Raw genomic sequence first — 20,294 nt, forward strand, 5'->3', positions numbered from 1 at the left:
AAACGGGAAAAAATTTAACACCGTGTCTCCCTGTATGCAGATGATCTATTAATTTACATAAAAGACCCTGTTTCGTGTGCCAAAAATCTAATACAGATACTAGATGATTTTGGTGCATTTTCAGGTTACAAAATCAACCTCCAAAAAACTGTCTGTTTCCCAATTAACTCAAAAGCCAAAACACTCACGCAGGGACAAATTCCTTTTAATTTCTCTCCAGAAAGTTTTCAATATCTAGGGATCAACATCACCCACTCTTTTAAGGGATTGCATAAAAATAACATTGACAAATTAGTAGATAAAGTCAAAACTGACCTACAGAAGTGGTCCAAGTTGCCGCTGTCATTAGCAGGCAGAGTGCAATGCATAAAGATGAATATCCTACCGAGATTTTTGTTTTTTTTTCCAATGTTTACCTCTCTTCCTGACAAAAACATTCTTTAAAAAACTTGATCAAGTTATTCTTTCATTTGTGTGGGCGGGCAGGGTAGCCAGGACTAATAAAAGCACCCTACAGACAGCGAGGCAGGAGGGTGGGCTGGGTCTACCTAACTTTATGTTATATTACTGGGCAGCAAATATACAAAAGATACTCAGCTGGTGGTACGAGAGTGAGTTGGATTGGTGTAAAATGGAGTCCCTCTCCTGCCACACCTCTTCACTTGTGGCTCTGACATGCTCCCCTTTGCCATTCTCAGTCTCAAATTATACCTCAAATCCTTTAATCTTGTCAACCTTGAAAATATGGACACAGTTTCGTAAACATCTCAAGCTAAACAATCTTGTCCTCCTAGGTCCGTTATGCAATAATCATATTTTTTTACCTTCTAAACTTGACTCCGCATTTACACTTTGGAAGGAGAAAGGTATCATATCATTTCAAGACCTGTTTTTAAATGGTACATTTGTCGACTTTGAGAGTCTGTCCCATAAGCATGACTTGCCCTGGACCAACTTCTTTCGTTACCTCCAAGTTCGCAGTTTTATTAAAGATTATTGCAGTACATTTCCACATTTACCGGCAGATTTACCTAAAATTCTTGACAAACCTAAAACTTGGATAAAAATGATATCAAAGCTGTACACAGGTATTCTCCAGGCTAACCCCTCTCCACAGATCACAGCAAAATAGGGGTGGGAAAAAGAGCTAGGAATCCAACTTCAGGATCCTTGGTGGGAGAGAGCAAAATTACGAGTGAATAGCTCCTCATCCTGTGCCCGTCTTAACTTAATACAATTCAAAGTACTGCATAGAATGCACTTTAGCAAAGCAAAACTAGCTAAGATTTTTCCTGGCAGTAGTGAAGCTTGCAATAGATGTGCCTTTGTTCCAGCTGACTTAGCCCATACTTTCTGGTCATGCTCGAAGCTAACAGGGCTCTGGAAGAGCTTTTTCAAGATCATGTCGGATGTTCTGGGTGTAGTTATCACTCCCTGCCCGCTCACTGCTATTTTTGGAGTTCCCTCAAATTATTCAGAATTCAGTAAGCAGAAATTAAATGTTTTAGCATTTGCCTCTCTGATTGTCCGCAGGCGTATCCTTCTACACTGGAAACTGCCCAAACCGCCGGCAGAACAATCATGGCAGACTGACCTAATGTCATTCCTTAAATTAGAAAAAATCAAATTTTCATTCGAGGGTCAACGGAGAAATTCTTTACTATATGGCAACCTCTTATCTCATATTTCGATAATGTAGCTACAACTCCTATGGTGTAGGGGTGAACAACACATTATGTTTTGTTTTTTGTCCAGCTGTGCTCTCACATGGATGTTAATGTACAAGTGTGAGGTGGTTGATGATATTCTGTTTGAAAAGGGAAGACCAACTGGGGTGGGGGGTGGGATAATGTTTTGTATGTTTTCTACTTGTTGGTTTGTTTGTTTGTATGTTTGTTTATTTGGCAAAAAAAAACAAAAAACATGCATCTATTTGTAAAGGTCATGTAACATGATGTGATGAGTTTCAATAAACAGATTTATAAAAAAAAAAAAAAAAAAAAGAAAAAAAACTGCCACATTTAGTGGACGGATATTTCTGATATATAGTGAAATATATTATATTTATTTCACCAATTTTCACACCCCTAATGCATTTCAATACATAACCAGGAATGCATCCACATCTGACCTTTTTTCTCCATGCGTAAACACGTGTAGTGTAGAACAGATTTTGGATCAGAGAAAGCCTTGGTTGCTTTAATTGTAATCTTTTGACTTGTAATTATTCTCCCCTCCTGTGCATTATAAGCACAAGGCTTTTGACTCCATTATCCTGTGATTATCTCTGGCAGTGGCACTCCACTGGGGGTGTATGGGTGGGGGCCAGTGACGTAGGCCTGGAGCCACTGGGAGTTTATAACCAAACACGAGTTAGTCATTCATGAAATTAATTGGTGCAGGATCAGCAAGGGGGGTTGTGGCACATGTGGATCTCAGTGTGCTTTTCAGGATCAGCATGCAGAAGGTCGAAAGCAATTAGTATTTTTAAAATGTCTGTGTTTTTATTAATGTGCCAGGAAGCAGACCTCTGCAGTGTTGAGTCCTTGTATGGGTGAGGGGCGTACTTCTGACGGTGTAACGAGAACAAGGAGCTGAAGCTGTCCAGTTGTTCATTTTTGTCAAGCATGGTCATCGTCAGCAGCCTCTGGTTTACAGTAGAGCAAATGGCGTGCGTACGGCTCATCAACATCTCGGCAAACTCATGTACCGTATGCTCATTCATTCATAGACAACATGAATTATTTACCCAATTATATACTTAGCAGTCTACTCCAGTTTGTTAGCTGCTGGATAAGCTCGAGCCAGAGAGCCTAACGTCTAAAGTGGACACGACGTGTCCTGGACGGGAGCTTCGGCTGGGCACACAGCAATCCAGTGGAGAAGGGAAATGTGATGTGACTTCAGTACTCACGCCAAGGGACACATGGATCGCTGCCAAGCCCGCTCTCTGGATGCTGCTCTGGGCTCAGAAAGAAAACATGCACCCTCCCTCCATCCTCCTGCCTCCTTCTCTCCTAATAGTTCAGTACAGTAAGACTTATCGAAAAACTGCATCTCCGCCACCCTCTCATTCCCAGTCTTAACAGGTCTTTGTTGTTATAGTTCATCCTGCCTCCACTCCAGTCATTGATGTGTTGCCAGCGGCAGACCGCGGCTCTCTTGTGGTTGGAGCTCGGTGACCTAGTGGTGGCCCTGCATGCCAGTCAGAGGTGCTTATCAAAAGCTGCCTTTGATTGCACCGCTAAGATGGCTCACTTTGCCTCTGAGTGAGTGGCTTGTAGCAGCCCTGCGAGCAGGCGCCCTGAAAAGATAGAGACACAGCCAGAGAGTTTGAGGCGGTGGCACCAGAGTATGTTTTGACCGCACAGCAATCTCCTGTGTCATCTTTTTGGCTTTACTCTGTCTCTGATTGGTTCTCCGGCAAATGGTTGCTCTTTAAATCCATACTCTTGTTAAGTCCTGGGTTAGGGAACTAACACTCGTCCACTCTCTGCTCTCTATCACTTCTTTTTTTTACCTCTTTTCCCTTCTGAGCTCAAAACGACCACACTGACCAGTGAGTAGGTGAGAGCGGCTGGCAGCAGCGAAGGCCCGAGTAATCCTTGTGGTCCTTTACCCAGTTAGCACCCCAACACATCTTATGCTGAAGCAGCTTCAGCTGAAGGTGGAGGCACGGCCGCAGCTGACTGAGTGACAGAATGGGGGGTATGGTAATATATAGGAGTCTTATATAACATGACAGGTTGGTTTGGATAGGATGATAAATGATAAAATGATGTGCAATGTCATATGACACTAAACACTGAGATACTGGGCTTGTTGTTGTGAGTGAAGTCATGTTTTGTATAACTGATCAGATGCTTGGGGCTCATGCTTTTTTTCTGATATATAAGTTACTTTATTTATATCTTTGGGTTATTACTGGATTTTTCCATATTTTAGGTTTGAATTAAAGAGTCGGTTCAATGAGTAAATCATTCAGTCCGCTTCACGTGTGTCAGTTCAGCTGAATGTTAACATGCATTCCAACATGCTCATAATAACAACCTTACCAAGCTGTTGTGTAATAGATTTCATGTTTACTGTGTTCACTGTGTGTTTCACAAATAGAATAATAGTCATACTAGTTGCTTGGAAATTGATTGGAAGTAAAATGTTCATCCTTTTGATGGAGGTAGATGTAAAGAGAAGGGATAAGTTACTAAGAAAAATCCAAAGGGGGAGCTAAATGCCTGCATCACAATCCCATGGCTGTATATACAATAGTTCAGAAAAATTTCTGGGGAAAAAAAACAAATAAAGTTGTGAGATCATTAATATTCTTCTTCTGGGAAACACACAGTATATTGTGCAAGTTTGACCAATTTTGGTGAAAGTTCAGTCAGTTACAAAGTAGTGGAATTATCAACAGCCCCACATTGCGATCCTAAGGGACATAACACCAGCAGTGCACAAGAATCATCTACCAATCGAATATTTCCAGAAACCTCTGTCTGTCTCTCTGTTTGTCTGTATGTGACTTGCATAACTTGGGAACAATGATCTTATCGGCTTCAAGTTGGTCATGTGTATTGTGAGGGGCCCAGGGAAGCTCAGTGTCCAATTTTGAGAAATTTGGACATTTAAAATCTTAACAAATAGGCGTCCCGTGCTCTGTAGCTGCGTCAGCTGGGACTCATTTTTTTAATGACGTAGATCATGACAACAGCAAAGTTCACAACAATGGTGCGTTCTTGACAACAGCAACAACTAGCTGTGGTTTCTGTCTTCTGAGTCCATCTTCACTGAACTTTTAATAAACAGGTGAGCAGCTCTTTGTGCAGCAGCTTCAGGGTTCTGTGGACTGAGCCCTGCAGCAGGTCTTAACCCACATTGGCTTAATAGCTGCAGGTCACTTTTAGTTTCAGAAAGAAAACTGTAACCAGCATTAACACAGGCCAAGTGAACAGGAGACCGTACTAGTGTTATAAATAGAACAATGGAAAATGCCAACAGTAACTTTAAATAAAATACGTTTTGAATTCAAGACTTCAAACTTAAATGAGCTTAATGAGCATTTGCAGGTACTGCATGTTCTGATCCGTGAATGGTGGTTTACTGTGTTTTTTTCCCCTCACTAACATAAACATCTTACTTCTTACCTATTCAGAGGGTGAAAAAAGACACAATGAGAAATGACCCAGCGTCCACTGCTGTGCTGAAACACACCAGATATCCTCTACCTGCCTGTGCTTGCTAGCTAAACGGAAGGTGTCTGCGTAGCTATGCTAATGCTGTGCGTAGCTATGCTAATGCTGTGAGGGAGTTATCATGACATGTCACGGGGAATCAGGAAGCCTACTGCGGATGCTTCAAAAGGTTAGAGAGTGTGCGCTCCGTGGGCTGTGGGCAGTGTCAGGGAGGGAGATGGGAGCTGACAGCAAAACTCAGAATCCAGGTGAGCTTTGCCAGAGCAGGCTGCAGGACACAGATACTTCATCACAAACCAGGCAGCCCTGCTCATACTCATTAATTCACATCCATGCACGGGCATAAGCAGCGAGAAAGGCAACCAAACACACACACACACACACTCAAAGGCCAGTATTTGCACATGTATACATAAAATCAGCCAATAATGTTAATGTTGCTATCATTGGAATGTTATACAGAGTGAAATAAACATTAAGGACCCTTATTTTACATTCACTTTTGAGTAAATTCAATCTTAAAGGAAAGGGTTTCAGCCTGCTCTATAGAAAACACTGAAATCTTGCGTAAAATTGAGAGCTGTTGCAAGGGACTCTGCGTGAATCATCTAATTCCAGATCAATATGTCTGTTTGTGTGTGGAACGACAGTTCAAGAGGACAGTTCATCTTACCGGCTTCAACTTGGTGTATGTGTTTTCAAGGGCTTTAGTCAATGTTGATAAACCTTAAATAACTACAGTGCTCTGTAGAGGCCGTAGCTAGGACTCATCAGCGACATCATCTCTAGTTCAGTGTTCTTCGTTCTTCGTCAAGCTTCACCAAACATGGGATAAACAAGTAAACAGCTCTTTGTGCGTCCACTTCAGGGCTCTGTGCACTGAGTCCTGTAGTCTGTCTTAAATTTCTTCTGCTCAATTACTGCAGGTCACTTTTTCAGTTTCAGAAATAAAACTGCAACCAGCATTAACCCAGCAAGAAAAGAGCCCATTACAGACAAGCCGGTTTAGAACAGGGACAGCACTAGTCTTTCTAATAAGAGCCCAGGTCATAAAGGCTACCAGAAAAAACTGTCATTTTACTCTTCCCTCCTCAGAGCTAAAATAACGTGTTATTATTATTCAAATGAAATGACTGCATTGTCACTTAAAGGTGAAAGAGAAACACATCATGGCTGTGATAAAGATGAGTTTTCATTTTAGACAATATGACAGTGTTATGTCTACTTCACTGACTTTCTAAACACAGTTTTAGGAGCACATATCGTTGCTGAGCCAGATAAACTCAAAGCCGAACAGGAAAGTACAAAAGCACATTTCATTCTCAGCCAGATATCAGTACACCGGTTATCTTGTACCATGCTGGTATTATAGCTTTGCTAATTTGAGCTAACAATGCCAAAAGTTTTGGGCTGCTTATGAATCATCTCTTTGTCACTGAGGACCCCACAGGGATGAATGATTGTAGAACCGGCTGCTAGGTTTGAGGAGAAAACATGCACATCTTATAGAATATAATGCAGGATTTGGGGAGCGCTTCACTGAGTCAGAGGAGATGTGAATAAGCACTGGGAGCAGAGCATTCACAAATATATTGAATGTAAGTCTCAAACCATCCACAAAATGTCTTGAACTGAACAGTGAAGTATACAGAAGTTTGCATTTCACTCAGCAGGATGACACGTTTTATATTTTGAATAATGGAGTGGAGTGACAAGTATTGCACGATTAAATATGGACTACATACGTAATAAATATCCAATAAACATATGGTTTAAACAATAATATAATTGACAATATGGAGCTATGGAAATATGATTTCATCTTTGTTTTTACAATGACCATTACACTCAAGGATGTGGTATGGGTTAGGGAAGGAGCCAGCAAATCTTGGTAAGAACATAGAGGGTGAGAACCAAATCAGTGACAAGCTTGTTTAATACAGAAAATCACCTAACAAACATTAACACCTAATTCTGCTCTATTTTTATCCACTTTTACCAAAAACAACATACACTTTATCTGGACCCACATTTTTCTTGACTACTGATGTTAAGTACCAGATATTCAGGACAGTGTTGATCTTCAGAGCAGCCGCCTGCATTTAGCCCCTCTGCACTCAGAGATGTCCACTAATCTCTTATTGTGTACCTCCAGGCGGGTTGCACCAGACCCAAATCGTGCCATGGATTTTTTATTTCTCTTTCTCATTTGTCGCTCAGATGGCACTGCTAAGTGTTTGGGCTTCACTTGCTTTCTGCAAAGACAGTAAGATGAGGCCGGTGAGCTCGCTGCAGCTCATCGCCTCATCTTGCCAGTATTGGCTTCATCCAGAAAGCCATGGTACAAAAGGATTTAATACAGATGCTCCTCTCCAGAGGGGATTACTGGAGCAGTGCTGCAAGAAATGGACCCCCAGCACAGCTACAACCGGGGCTGCCCCCTCCAGCACACACTTAAGAGTGCGCACACACAAACACATGTGCCAACACGTAGTGTGCATACAAACACAGGCAGGCGAGCACTGGGTTTTATCTATCACATCCACACAGCTTTCTGAGTTAACCCAGGCATTGTCCATTCACCCATGTGCTCTCTCGCTCCCTCTCTCACCCACATGCACTCACAAACAGGAGCACACTACATATGATGTTGTTCTTATGCTTCATACACACTGCATATTCCTCCCTCACTGCCCTGTCACATCATACATACACTCTTTATCTGTTACCCATCGCAATTTTCAAACCATTGAGCACAATCATAACCATTTCATACTCACTGACCAGAAGAGTACAAAGCACTGTACAATTTAATATAATGCAGTCACTGTCGTGAATGCTCCGTACTCTGTGTTGGTGTTGTGGAATATTTTGCATGAATTTTTTTGAGTTTTTTTTAACATTTCAACATAAGCTCTGCTTTTAATGAAAAGGAGCGGAGATGACGACCAACTTCATGACATCATATTCTTCTCTGTCTTCGTGCCGAAATACAAACACTATGTAAAATAGTACCTAAAGCGGACGCCCCCGTGAAATATAAACATAAATCCACATTTTCTACAGTGAATGGAAAATGTCTTGGAGGGTAAAACGGAATTAAAAGGCAATTTAGAGAAAGACAGTGAGGGTAGAGGGTCAAACATCCAGGAGATTTCTGGAGATAAGTTGGATAAAAAGATTTTATATAATGTATGCTAAAGGGACAGAAGGTAGAAAAATGAATTCCCTGTGTGTGTGTGTGTGTGTGTGTGTGTGTGTGTATGTGTGTGTGTGTGTGTGTGAGAGAGAGATGGAAATGAAGGAGGGTGATAGCGAAGACAGGAAGTGAGGGTGGAGGATGAGCTGAAAGATGAAGAGAAAAGACATTAGGGGTTGTGTACATACACACAGAAAGGAGTTAATACATGCGTCCTTGTAGCTTAACTCCTGTCCATATAAATACACACATATATACAATATATATACATGACCTTCATCTAAGTGTATTCAAATACTTTAGACATAATGTGTGTATATATAGAAGATCTAGCCTATATTTTCCCCACCACCTCTCCCATACTGCTCTCATGAATAAAATACTGGCATGCATACGCACATATATAGTACATTTATATCCATCTGTGTACTCACACACACACGTTCGTGCATAGCCGACGTGCTGCCACACACACACGTGTGTGTTTGCTAGTTAAATGGAGCATTATTTTCCTGTGCAGACATGAGGGCTGGCAGGCCTCTAAGCTCTGAAAATGGCATTAAGTGCTGTTGCGATGGATTACTGAAAAGTTGTTGTTTTTAATGCCAAAAAAATGAAACTGCTCTAGATTTCACCTATTTGAAAAATATTTTTTTTATTGTGTCATACTAAAGAAAATAAAAAGATACAACCTTACACTTTAGATCTTGTCGGAAGGGGTAAAGGTAAATTGTGTTATTATTTGCTATGGAGAAATGTGGGTCTTATGTCACTTTGTTTTCATTAAGTACCAGGCATGAAATCTTTTGTTGATCACAGCAGTAGTGGTCCAGTAGCAGTAACCCATAAATGTGGATGGAAATGTGGCCAGGACATCATTAACATTTGTTTGAGATTTGTAGTGAGTACAAAAAAGTGACTATGAGGGGCCGTACAATGAACCACCTGTCAGCTCGGGGTTTGCCTGCCCTGTTCCAACACTCCTGAGCATTATGTAACTGTTTTTGTCTCTTTACGTTTGATTATCTGTCTGTCACAGAGAAATGTATTGTTTTATCACCAGTATCATTGATTTTAAAATTCAAACACAAGTGGGCTTCTGGATTTAACCCCATGACGTAACCCTATCTTTTTTTGTGTTTTGTTGCAGAGATTTGTTTGCTGACGCGGGGTAGAAGGACCGCCAGCGTGCGAGCAGACACATACTGTCGCCTGTACTCACTGTCTGTCGACAACTTCAATGAGGTGCTGGAGGAGTATCCTATGATGAGAAGGGCCTTTGAAACTGTTGCACTAGACAGACTGGACCGTATAGGTAAGAAAATTATGTATGATTGAAATCTTTAATATGATGTAAACTGTAGAGACCATAAAGAATACAAGAATATAATTTATGTTTACATTTAATAAAAGCTTTTTATTAATCTAATTTCACCTGGTCACCATATGACTGTGTAGATTTAACCAGTGGAGAATACCAATATAATCAATGTACCTTTGTTTTCTTTTCCGAGGGTGTGTTTAGCTCAGCATTCTGAAATGAATAGGGCAAAAAACACCTGAAATTACTTTCAAATTCATCTTCATTTAAATATGTTGTAGAGCTGTGGTTTTGAAATCCCTGCGTGACTTTCCCTAAATATACAATAGACTTTCTCTCCCTATCCATCACTGTTCCCAGGCTCAGCAGATGAAAAATTCACAATGAAAGGCACGCCCGTATCATCACTTAGCCATCACTGCATGCTCTGTTTTATCCTCAGCTATGTTTAGAATGGAAGATAGAGGAATTGCTTTAGGGAGTCTCTTTGTAGAAAATGGCTGCTTTGAAAAGATGTGGTGGGCTGATAGGCGTGCTTCTGTGAGATGGTCTCCTGCGTACTGCCATGCTGCCGAGCATGCTCATGTACAACCCTCTTCCCTTTATAAAGTAACTCACAAAGCATTGAAATTCATTATTGTCTTGATGGACTGTGCACAATCTGACTGAAATGAATGAATGAAGGTGATAAAGGGTCAGGTGGTGCCCAGGTCAAGCTCAATATACAGTAGGTACAATAGCTCACAGCAATGCTCTGCTAATCTGCCACGAGTCATAAGAGAAAATGGGGAGATTGATCCGGGCCTAATTGCATTTACAATATCTTCAGGTTTCATGGCCTAAATTGAGAATGGCAGTCATGTGAATTAACCCCATCACTGCTCATGTGGCCATTCAACAATGACTAATGGACTGTGTGGTCTAAGTTGGACGCATTTCTCTGGAAGGTTTGTTAGCAGTTGGTATGACTGTTATAATGATGTAACTCCAACCTGTCTCTTTGACCTTGAGCACAGCTCATGAGGACTTGGTTTTCCTGTACGTGCGCCCCAATAATGGAAATGAGGGAGAACAAGATATTATGGGCAAACATTTCTTAAAATTGCGAAAAAGAAACTATATCCTGATGATGGATTATATCAAGGAAACTGTTGCATTATATAGCAATATGGTTTAAGGTTGATCCTCGATTCTTTTTTTCTTTTATGTTTCCCTTTGGAGATTAACAACCAACAACAAAAGAGAAAATATGACATCAATAGATATATGCCGACTTGTTATATTTCCTCAGCTTACGCCCTATCCCAGGCTAAACCTGCACCTTGTGGGACAATGTTTGCTTTATGTTTTTTCTCTGTTACCGAGGGAATCACAGTAACAGCTATTTAAACAAACATTGCCTACACCTTAGGCTGTCAGGCATTCTGAACGTCTGTCTCTGGGTAGTTACTGTATCTTTTGTTGTTTCTCTTACTCTGTGCTTTTCCATGCTTTGTCTTTGCCTTCTGCTCCATCCCTCTGTCTCTTTCTGAAAAATATTTTCCTCCCTTTTCCCACTTGTGATTTTTATATGTATTTATTTTCTATCTTTGTGTGTGAGGATGCTCTATTAGAAAGGGTTGCTGGAAAATAGGGTGCTTATTCGAGTACACCAATATGTCAACCTGGTTCTAACTGCCAAGGAGATTTATGCTCCTGCTCTTTTTATCTGTCTTTTATCTAACCTGTCACTTTGTGTCTGTTTTTGTCTCTGTGTGCTATTGAAGGCAAGAAAAACTCCATCCTGCAGCATAAGGTTCAACACGACCTCAGCTCTGGTGTACTCAACTACCAGGAGAATGAGATCATACAGCAGATTGTGCAGCATGATAGGGACATGGCGCACTGCGCCCACCTCATGCAGAATGCTCCACCCCAGACGCCTCCCTCGCCAACTCCTGTCATCTGGGCCCCCCTCATCCAGGCCCCTCTCCAAGCAGCAGCTGCCACCACTTCAGTAGCCATTGCACTGACACACCATCCCCTCTTCCCGCCAACACTCTTCAGGCCTCCAGTTTCTGTTCTGGGGTCCCTAAAGGATCCATCCAGTCGATTCAAGAAGTTCCATGCATTTGTTCCTTCATCCACAACACCTGGCTCTGCTAAGATATCCCCCTCTAGCACACCCTCTCAACTGCACACTGAGGTGGACATGCCATTGTTGGCCTCTTTTCAGGCCCAACAAATTACTGCAGTTTCAGGGGCAACTGGCTCTTGCCAACAGGCTTCAGGTAGCACAGGCCAGCAAGGACCTAGTAGGGGTGGATCTTCTTCAAGTGGAGGAGGGGTGTCTGCCTTCCCTTTTGGACCTTACTCATCCTCTGGATCACCCTCATCTAGTATGGCCCAGCTGCACCCACAGCCACAGCATCATCAGCCCTTTCGGTCCAGCACTCCACCTCTTTCAAACCTCTTCAACCAGGGATCTACAGGTGGAAGCACAGGGTCAGGAATAAGTGGAGGGGCAGTGGGAGCCTGTGGTGGTGCCACAGGATGGTCTACAGGTGGAGCGGTAGGAGGTTCTGTGGAAAACGCCACTGGACGAGACCTTCCTTGGGCTGGAGAGGAATTTGTAACTGGAACAACAGAATCTACTCTTGAAGGGCACTTTGGATTGGGAGGAGCTAATGGTGGGTCAGTAGGAGGTATCTCAGGGGAATCATTGGGAGGAATCTCTGATGGGTCAGGGGGTGCTGCTTATAGCAGGTTAGCAGGTGGAGCATCAGGTGGGTCAGTAGGGGGCATTGCTTGTGGGCCAATAGGGGATGCAGCTAGGAGATCAATGGGAGGGTTATCTAGAGGATCAGTTGGAAGGGCTTCTGGCGGATCAGTAGCAGGGTCCACTGGAGAATTATTTGTAGTGACGTCCACTGGAGGATCATTTGGTGGAACATCTAGTGGATCGATAGGAATGATAGGGAATCCTAGTGGATCTTTGAGAAAGGCTTCCAGTGGATCAACAAGTACATCAACTAGCCATTCAGGAGGAGGGTTGGGTGAGACAGGGGGAGGGGTAATTGGAGGACATATTGGCAGAGCAGCAGGAGGGACAGTAGGGGGTCATTTTGGAGAGGCTATAGCTAGCCCTGGAGGAGTGGCTTCTGTTGGAATTACAGCTGGACATATTGGTTCCTCCTGTTGTCAGAGTCCTATATCTACTGGCTCATCCAGCCCTATGCCAGGGCAGCTTCTCCATATCCAGCCCCCTCCAAAGCCCCATCAGGTGACTCCGCTGCAGCAGTTTGCTGGGGGAGGCAGGACTACCAGTGGCTTAAACCTCTTCCATTCTCCTACACAAGGCTCTCCATCCTCCAGCAGAGGACAGTCCAGCCTGCAGCCTGCTGAGGGCTCCCCATCTTCCCTCAGCCATTTTAGCATTTCAGGCCTCCAGTCTGGCTTTCTTCCACACCAGATATCCCTAGAGAGGTCTGCCCTGGCCTCACTGGCCCAGTATGGTTCAGCAAACGCCTCCCCCTGCCTTACCCCAGGGGCTCCAAGCCCTACTGTTCAAAGCCCAGTGGCTGGCAGAACTTTCCACTACAGTGACCCCTCCAGTACCACAGGGTCCCACAGTTCGCTGCTGATGCCTCAGTCATCTGTCCCTTCACAGCTTCCCAGTCAGCCACAAACAACAGGGAGAGATTCTCCACTGGGTCGCTTTTCTGAGGACTTAAAGCTTTTATCCAGCTCACACCCATCTCTGCCCCAGGAGGTTGCCCAGTACTTCGCCCACCAATCTCCTCACTCCTCGGTGGAAACTGGATATTACCCCTCACCCTTTACCTCACCTACTCTTATGCCCAAACCCTGTAGCTCAGTGCCAGGGCACATGACTCCTCCTATCCAGATGTCTCCAGGGCACCCTCACCAGACTCAGTCCCCGGAGGCCTCCTCGGTCTTGCTTCTACGGAGGGGCTCATCCACCTACTCATCGGATCTAGAACCTCAAACTGTCCGCTCTAAACTCCCTTCCAATTTGTGAGGATTGATCACACCCTCCTGTGCACCTCAAAACTAGATCACATGCAAACTCTCCATGTGTGGGCTCTCATTTCTTTGTGTCTTTAGACCTCACTGTGTTCCACCGCTCATTTTACCAAGATCTTGAATTTACTGTGATTTGAAAGAGACTTTACTGGGTAACTAGGAGCTCTAGAATAGTTATTTATTTTATGATTTGTTCTCTTTTTTTTATTTATACACAATGTATATAGATAGAGATATATTTAAATGATAAGTTAATCAAGGGACTAGGAGGGTGTGAAAAAGAATCTCCATTTATAGGACAGTAATTTTCTTTCTTTCTATAACTATGCCAAATTCATCTTTTGATGTTTGGGAAGCTAATTCAATGGACTACACAATAGTACATTTTTTCTGCAGGAACCTATGCACTTATACCTGCATGTGTAAAGGCTTTTTGTGTGTTTCAAAAAATGATCTACATTTTTAGATAAAACAACATGCTTCGAGACAGGCTGACTCTTGTACCATCTCATTTAGGATCACATATTGTTGATCCTTAAATGTATATATTAGATTGTACTTATTTATCCTCTGTATAAACATTTCAAAATCTTATGGGAGATGGAGAAGAGACGTTAGGAAACCAAAAAGACTTTTACTTTGGGGTAATAATTCACCTTCTCTTGGCCCATCGATCATTATTTTATACCAGTTTATCATAATAATACAGTTTTTTAAAGCAGGGCGAGAGGGGTTCGGTGAAATACCCTCAATCGTAATATTCAGACATAACAGCATGTGAACAACTGGCTTTCCGCAGAGTCATCAACCAAGTCCTAACGATCTCATACTGTCTTCCAAGCTCATGCCACCATTGTGTGTAGAAAGCATATGTTGTTTTTCTTCCTGACTGTGCAACTGTTAATGTGTGAGTGTTGGTGAGAGAAAAAAAGTGTGTCAATCAGTGGGACATTCAGTCAAGACTTTTCCCCTGATCATCAACAGGTTATTTTTTTCTTTTTCACTCAACAACGTCCATTGACCACATGTGGATTGTTGTAGCTTTCAAAACCGACTTAAGTATAAAATAGCCCCAAAACTAGACTTTTTGCCATTCAGCAAACACACTACACAAACTGCAATGTCAAAGAAAGTCCATCATATCTTGTCCTGTAACTACTACAGTATATGGTCAAGTCAACATAGACATGTGTCCTCACTGAAGGGTAGTATTGAGTCTGAGATGTTGAATGTATGTACATTTTGGGTTGCTAAAAGGAAGTACTGTAACTATGGTAGCGCTGAAGGCAGTTCCAGATCTTCAAATGTCATTGGTCCAACGTTTTCATCAGCAGCCAAAGTGTCCTTTAGCAAGACACAGGGATACTACCGACAAAACAGTTTTAAAGCAATCTGGATATGAGACTGAGTGGGTTGCCTCTTACCCCTACCACTAACTGTAGATGCTCCATAGCATACTACTACTGTGCCGCTGCTAAAAGAAACCCCATTATTCAAATTCTGACCTCTGTTGCGCTTATGTTGCTGCAGGTAATAATGCATTTATATGCAAGGAGCAAACATATGATAGATGGCATTTGACCATTTGGAGTCTAAGATGAAAGATGAGACAAGAAAATGCCCTTCATGTGTTCATGCATGTGTATTCATCAAAATTATGGTGACACCATCAAGAAAAGTGCACGCACAGGAGAATAAGGTATCACTTGACTCCTAAAGGAGAGGAGGAGTAGTGATATGCCTCCACATATTTTTCTGTAGCTCATCACGGAGACAGACCCAGGTTCCACTAGGAGACAGCTGAGTCCCTAACTCAGTCACAGCACTCAGCTACAGCAGCCTAATTTAACAAGACAAGTCTGTAATCCCTTGACCCGAACAGGCTATCACGGAGTCGCGTGCAGAGGTGCACAGTGACCACTCTCTCCCCCTCATTACAGTTTCCAGAAGTCCCTGTAATAATGTATAGCAATACACACGACATGGCACTCCCCTGCAGACATGCATATTTACAGACATGCACACCATTACAAGAGCTTCTGTAAAAAAAAACTTTAAACTCCCAATATCAATCGACAAATCTTATTAAAAATATATTTGACTGGATTTATTAGCAAGCAAATGAATGGCCGAGAGATTTTCCACTTTCTTGTTGCATTCACACCACCCAAGCCAGCTTATCTGCCCAATAGCTCATTATATAAGAGGCGATTTTATGTTCAATTATTTAAACAAATGTACAATCCATTTCCAATTGTGTTTTCAGCAACACTGTTGTTGATGTGTAATGATGATGATTAGAATGGCAATGCAATAGGCCTACCATTTTCTTTTGATAACTGGTCAGAGAATAAAAAAATGTAGTTAAGAAAATTATAGGCACGTGGAGTCCGAATCCAATACAACTGAAGTCAATGATAACCTAGACTTCAGATGTAGTAAAACAGAAAAATCACAACATGCCTCTATACTGCTCGTGTGGTGTCTGCAAGACCTGACATTCAAATATGACTCAAAACCAGGTCATTTACACAGTGTTTTAAGCCAAAAGGTCCACCGGAAGTGGCTAAGATAGCGAAAGTTAGCACATCCGTGGGTCCGTGTGGCCAACTATAGGAAGATATCAGAGATATTTAGGTTTAAAACATGAAGTAAATTACCTAGTTTCAAGTAGAATTTGAATGTCTGGGCTCGCAAACACTCGGATTACACCACACCATCAGTATGGAGGCATTTTCTGTTTTTTTCTATTGTTTGTTATTACGCCTGAAGTCTAGGTCACCATTGACTTCAATTGTATTGGATTCTGCTCTAACAAAGTTTACTCCTGAGACTCCAGAAGTGTTATGTGAAGTGAGTGAATTTTCATTTGTTGCATTAGAACAATCTACCATCTGAAAGGCTTTAAGATACAATTTAAGTTGGCCTCACGCCTCATGTAAGAAACCCCGGGACCCTTCAGATAACCACCAGAGGGCCAGAGGGGTGGGAGGGACAGAGCTCTTAGATGGAAAGTGAGAAGAGGAAAGTGTTGTATCCCGAGAATACTGATTGTCTGTGCACAGCCTAGGCGTTTAAACCTCGGCCTTCCTGTACCTGCCAGCCTCGCACTGCACTGAGGCAGACAGACTGCGTCGCCTCGCGAATTAGTAAATGTCCCCTATTTTCTCCTCACTAGAGGACCATGTAGACGTGTAGAGTCAAAGCTGTCTGAAGCCAATCTGGGAGACGTAAGTGGAGATGTGAGAAGACATCGATGCACTGAGGGAATGATTTAGTCAGACAAGGGGTAGGCCGGCAAACACGCCACCCCATTGGGTACTCATGCTGGCGGGGTACTTGTTCCTGGATGAACCCCGGGCATGTCGTCCTCTTGATTATGATTGCTCCTGAGTGCTAGAGGATGCTTGTCACTGCAGTATTGATTGGGGGGATATGAGAGAAAGCCATTTCCTAGCAACCATTTCTTGTGTGTTTCCTGCTCTGCCTGGCAAGGGTGGGTGACCGGAGCCGGGCACTGTCTGAGGAGGGTTTGACAGGGGGAGGTACAGGTTGGAGCTTAGGGAGAGATAAGCATTACACAGGGATTGATTAGTTAGCCTGAACTTCGTCTGGTCCATTATCACAGATTAATGGCTTAGGGAGGGGCGGATTGGGGAATCTGGCGGTTCCACAATCGGCATGAGGTCCTGTCTATGCCTTTTATGATAGAAAGAATCTCTGCAAAGGTGATCCGTTTTATGAATAAGGAAAAACTGCTTGTGACCTGAACAGGGTTTCATAGTCCTGAGGGTCATGAGACTTTCACCTGTCAGCGATGTTTATTCTTCAAGGAGATTTTCCATTTCCTTCCTACCAAACTATTTGCTAATGTAGCAATTGTAGCGTAACAAAGTATCCAAACTGTTTTTTTGGGGGGGTTGGAGGAATCAGCTGGGAATTAGATAAGGAGGCTTTGAACTGTGTTGTTGTTTGAAAGAGCTGAATAAAGGGGAAAAGAACGACTGTGACTCACTTTGCTTACACAGGGAACTAGTTTCTATACGTCTCCCTGTGTCACCCATAGAAACATGGGAAGAAAACAGCTTTTCCAGAGCAACAGAGGGAAAATAAGAGATGAGGGATCACAGGAGCTGCCAGCAATCTGTCCAAACACTGTGAGCAAGGCTCTGAAATCAGTTCAGAGGAAACGCTGGAGAAGCATCCGACATGTCTGTGTTCTGATCCTGTGTATTTGTTTCAGTTTATCGTTGTACATTTAATATGAAATGGTTGCTAGGGTTTAATTGAGTCTAATGAAGTCAACTAGGTCGAGAAATTGAAACTTGTGTATTTTGTAAAAGACATATTAATCTAAAGTAATGATGTCTGACAGAAGTTATTAATGTTTTCTCTGCCTCAGGCCATACCTGGCTCCGGCTCTGTTTTTTTTGGGGCTCTGTCCTAATGGTTGTTGTCAGGCAGCCAGCAGGTTTGTAAGTTGCTTCAGTGCAACATTCCCATCACCGAGCTTTGATGGAGCTCCACATGGCGCCTCTGTACTATTTCTATTCCGCGGTTGTTCCTCTAACACAGCATTCTCGGATTCTGTTTGGTGCATCTCCAATTTCGCCGCCTAATCTCAGCCCCCCCTTTGCCGCCCTGCTCGCCCGTGAATATGTGTCGGTGAATCAGCGATGCAAGCTAATGAAATCATTTGCTGTGATTGAGGATTAGATGCAGCAGCGCCGGAATCGAACCTGCCTTTTCTCAAGGGAGGCTAAGGCACGTGTGTCGTCCCATTCCAACCCCCCGAGACCCTCTTTACCGATTCATGACCACAAACTCCCCCTACCCTCCCACAAACACTCAATTTATTTCGTACACAAGCACAGGAGTCAGGTGTTATATCAGTGACTGGATGCGATGTAAAAATTGCTATAAGTGACGAAAGGTTCTGCTTATCAGAACATCTAATACCACTGACCTCCTTTGCCTGCTGCTCCTGGATGGAATAACATGACACTAATGTCACTTTGACCACAAAGTGGGCTGCTGGCCAGTGAAACCTGGATGTGACCCAGATTGAGGACACTATGCGACAGTGGGGTGCGTGCACTGTGTCGTCCAGAGATCATTTAGGTTGAGGTCCCTGTGCGGCTCACAGGCAGGTGTCTCTGTTTGTAGCTGTCAATACAAAGTCACTCAATCGTGCTACGTTACAAGATCTTCATATAGATGTTCAGTAATCTAACAAATATAAATTTGAAACGCTCCGACTCATATCTGAAATCAAAAGGTGTAGTTGTTTCTCTATTGATTGCAGCTGATGGGCCTATCCTTTATTGCACATTCATTCCATGGTTTTTTTGGAGGGATAAGGGTTTACTGGAAAAAAAATCCTACTTATTAAAGTTGTCTTTCATTTGTATGTGCTGTAATTCCACCTAATCTGAGGTCGGGAAACATAATGTCGACATGATACTTACTTATAAGGATTTATATATTTCCATAGGACCTATTTATATTTCTATATTTATTTTAGACTCTCTTAATAAGTGATGTCATCATCATATCAGATAAATACTAAGCAATGTTCACTAAATTGTGTGTGTAGAATTCATGTCCATGATTTGTAATGAAACATGTAATTTTCATTGTATATTCTGTTGTTGTACGTTGGTGCGGCGCAGGAGTAGGACATCCAAGACCAAGACTTTGTACATGAAGGCTCAACCTCTTTTTGTTTCATGAAGGCCGCGACTGGTCCGACACTTCTTACAAGGACACACATCCTTTTGCGGAGGACAATATTTGGACCAGTTTGCTATCGATCAATGGATATCTATTTTTTCTGCATTTAACATGGGATCTATGGGGAAAAAAGCAATAAGGGAACTGTACAGGTATGGTGTGACTGGACGTGTACCTACGGGACATTGTGCTGACCCACAGGACAGCCTCACACAAACAGACACACACACAGTAGCCATGGCTGATAGTTTGTGTGGTTGTGAGAGGAGGGAGGCAAAAAACGTCATTGTCGAAAAGCACACATACTGGATGAAATAAAACGGTATAGAATAAATTATAAGGAAGATGAGGTGTTTGTTCTCTCTCGGTTGTGTGCATCACATAAAGCTGTCACTCAACGGCACATCAAAAGGTTGGTGTATTGCAAAGTTCCGATATTCTGTGTGTGGTTGTGTTTGTGTGTGAGATCAGAAAATCAAGTCATGCGAATTACTAAAATTATTTTTCATGCAACCTATTGGACCAGAGACACATACTCATAGTCATTTCATAAGAATGACATCATGACGTCACTATGAAATGACATTCTAAACTCCATGTGTCACTCCATGTTATTTTTAAATATCTTTTGAATTCAGTTTGCATAGAACGTCACAGAATGTCATTGTTTTACATGTGTTTTCCTGGTTGTGTTCTCTGCTTTGTGTATGTTATTTGTGTAATTTGTCCCTGCTTGTATTTACATACGAAACTTCTTTATTTAATTGACTTAATTTAAATTTATTGACTTTCTGGTATAAGAAATATCATCAATGGGACCTTC

General features: G+C 42.5%; 1 protein-coding gene across 1 annotated transcript in view; it reads left to right on the forward strand.

The window, feature by feature from the left end:
• The window catches only part of hcn4 (hyperpolarization activated cyclic nucleotide-gated potassium channel 4), a 73,314-nt gene extending 59,300 nt beyond the window's left edge, over positions 1 to 14,014 (forward strand). Inside the window, exons 7-8 of the mRNA XM_062393750.1 lie at positions 9,542 to 9,706; positions 11,479 to 14,014. Coding sequence (XP_062249734.1) covers positions 9,542 to 9,706; positions 11,479 to 13,733 — 2,420 coding nt within the window. The 3' untranslated portion in view covers positions 13,734 to 14,014. The remainder of the gene's footprint in view (positions 1 to 9,541; positions 9,707 to 11,478) is intronic.
• Positions 14,015 to 20,294: the final 6,280 nt, after the last annotated feature.

This window comes from Platichthys flesus, chromosome 1, assembly GCF_949316205.1.
Source record: "Platichthys flesus chromosome 1, fPlaFle2.1, whole genome shotgun sequence".
Lineage (NCBI taxonomy): Eukaryota > Metazoa > Chordata > Actinopteri > Pleuronectiformes > Pleuronectidae > Platichthys > Platichthys flesus.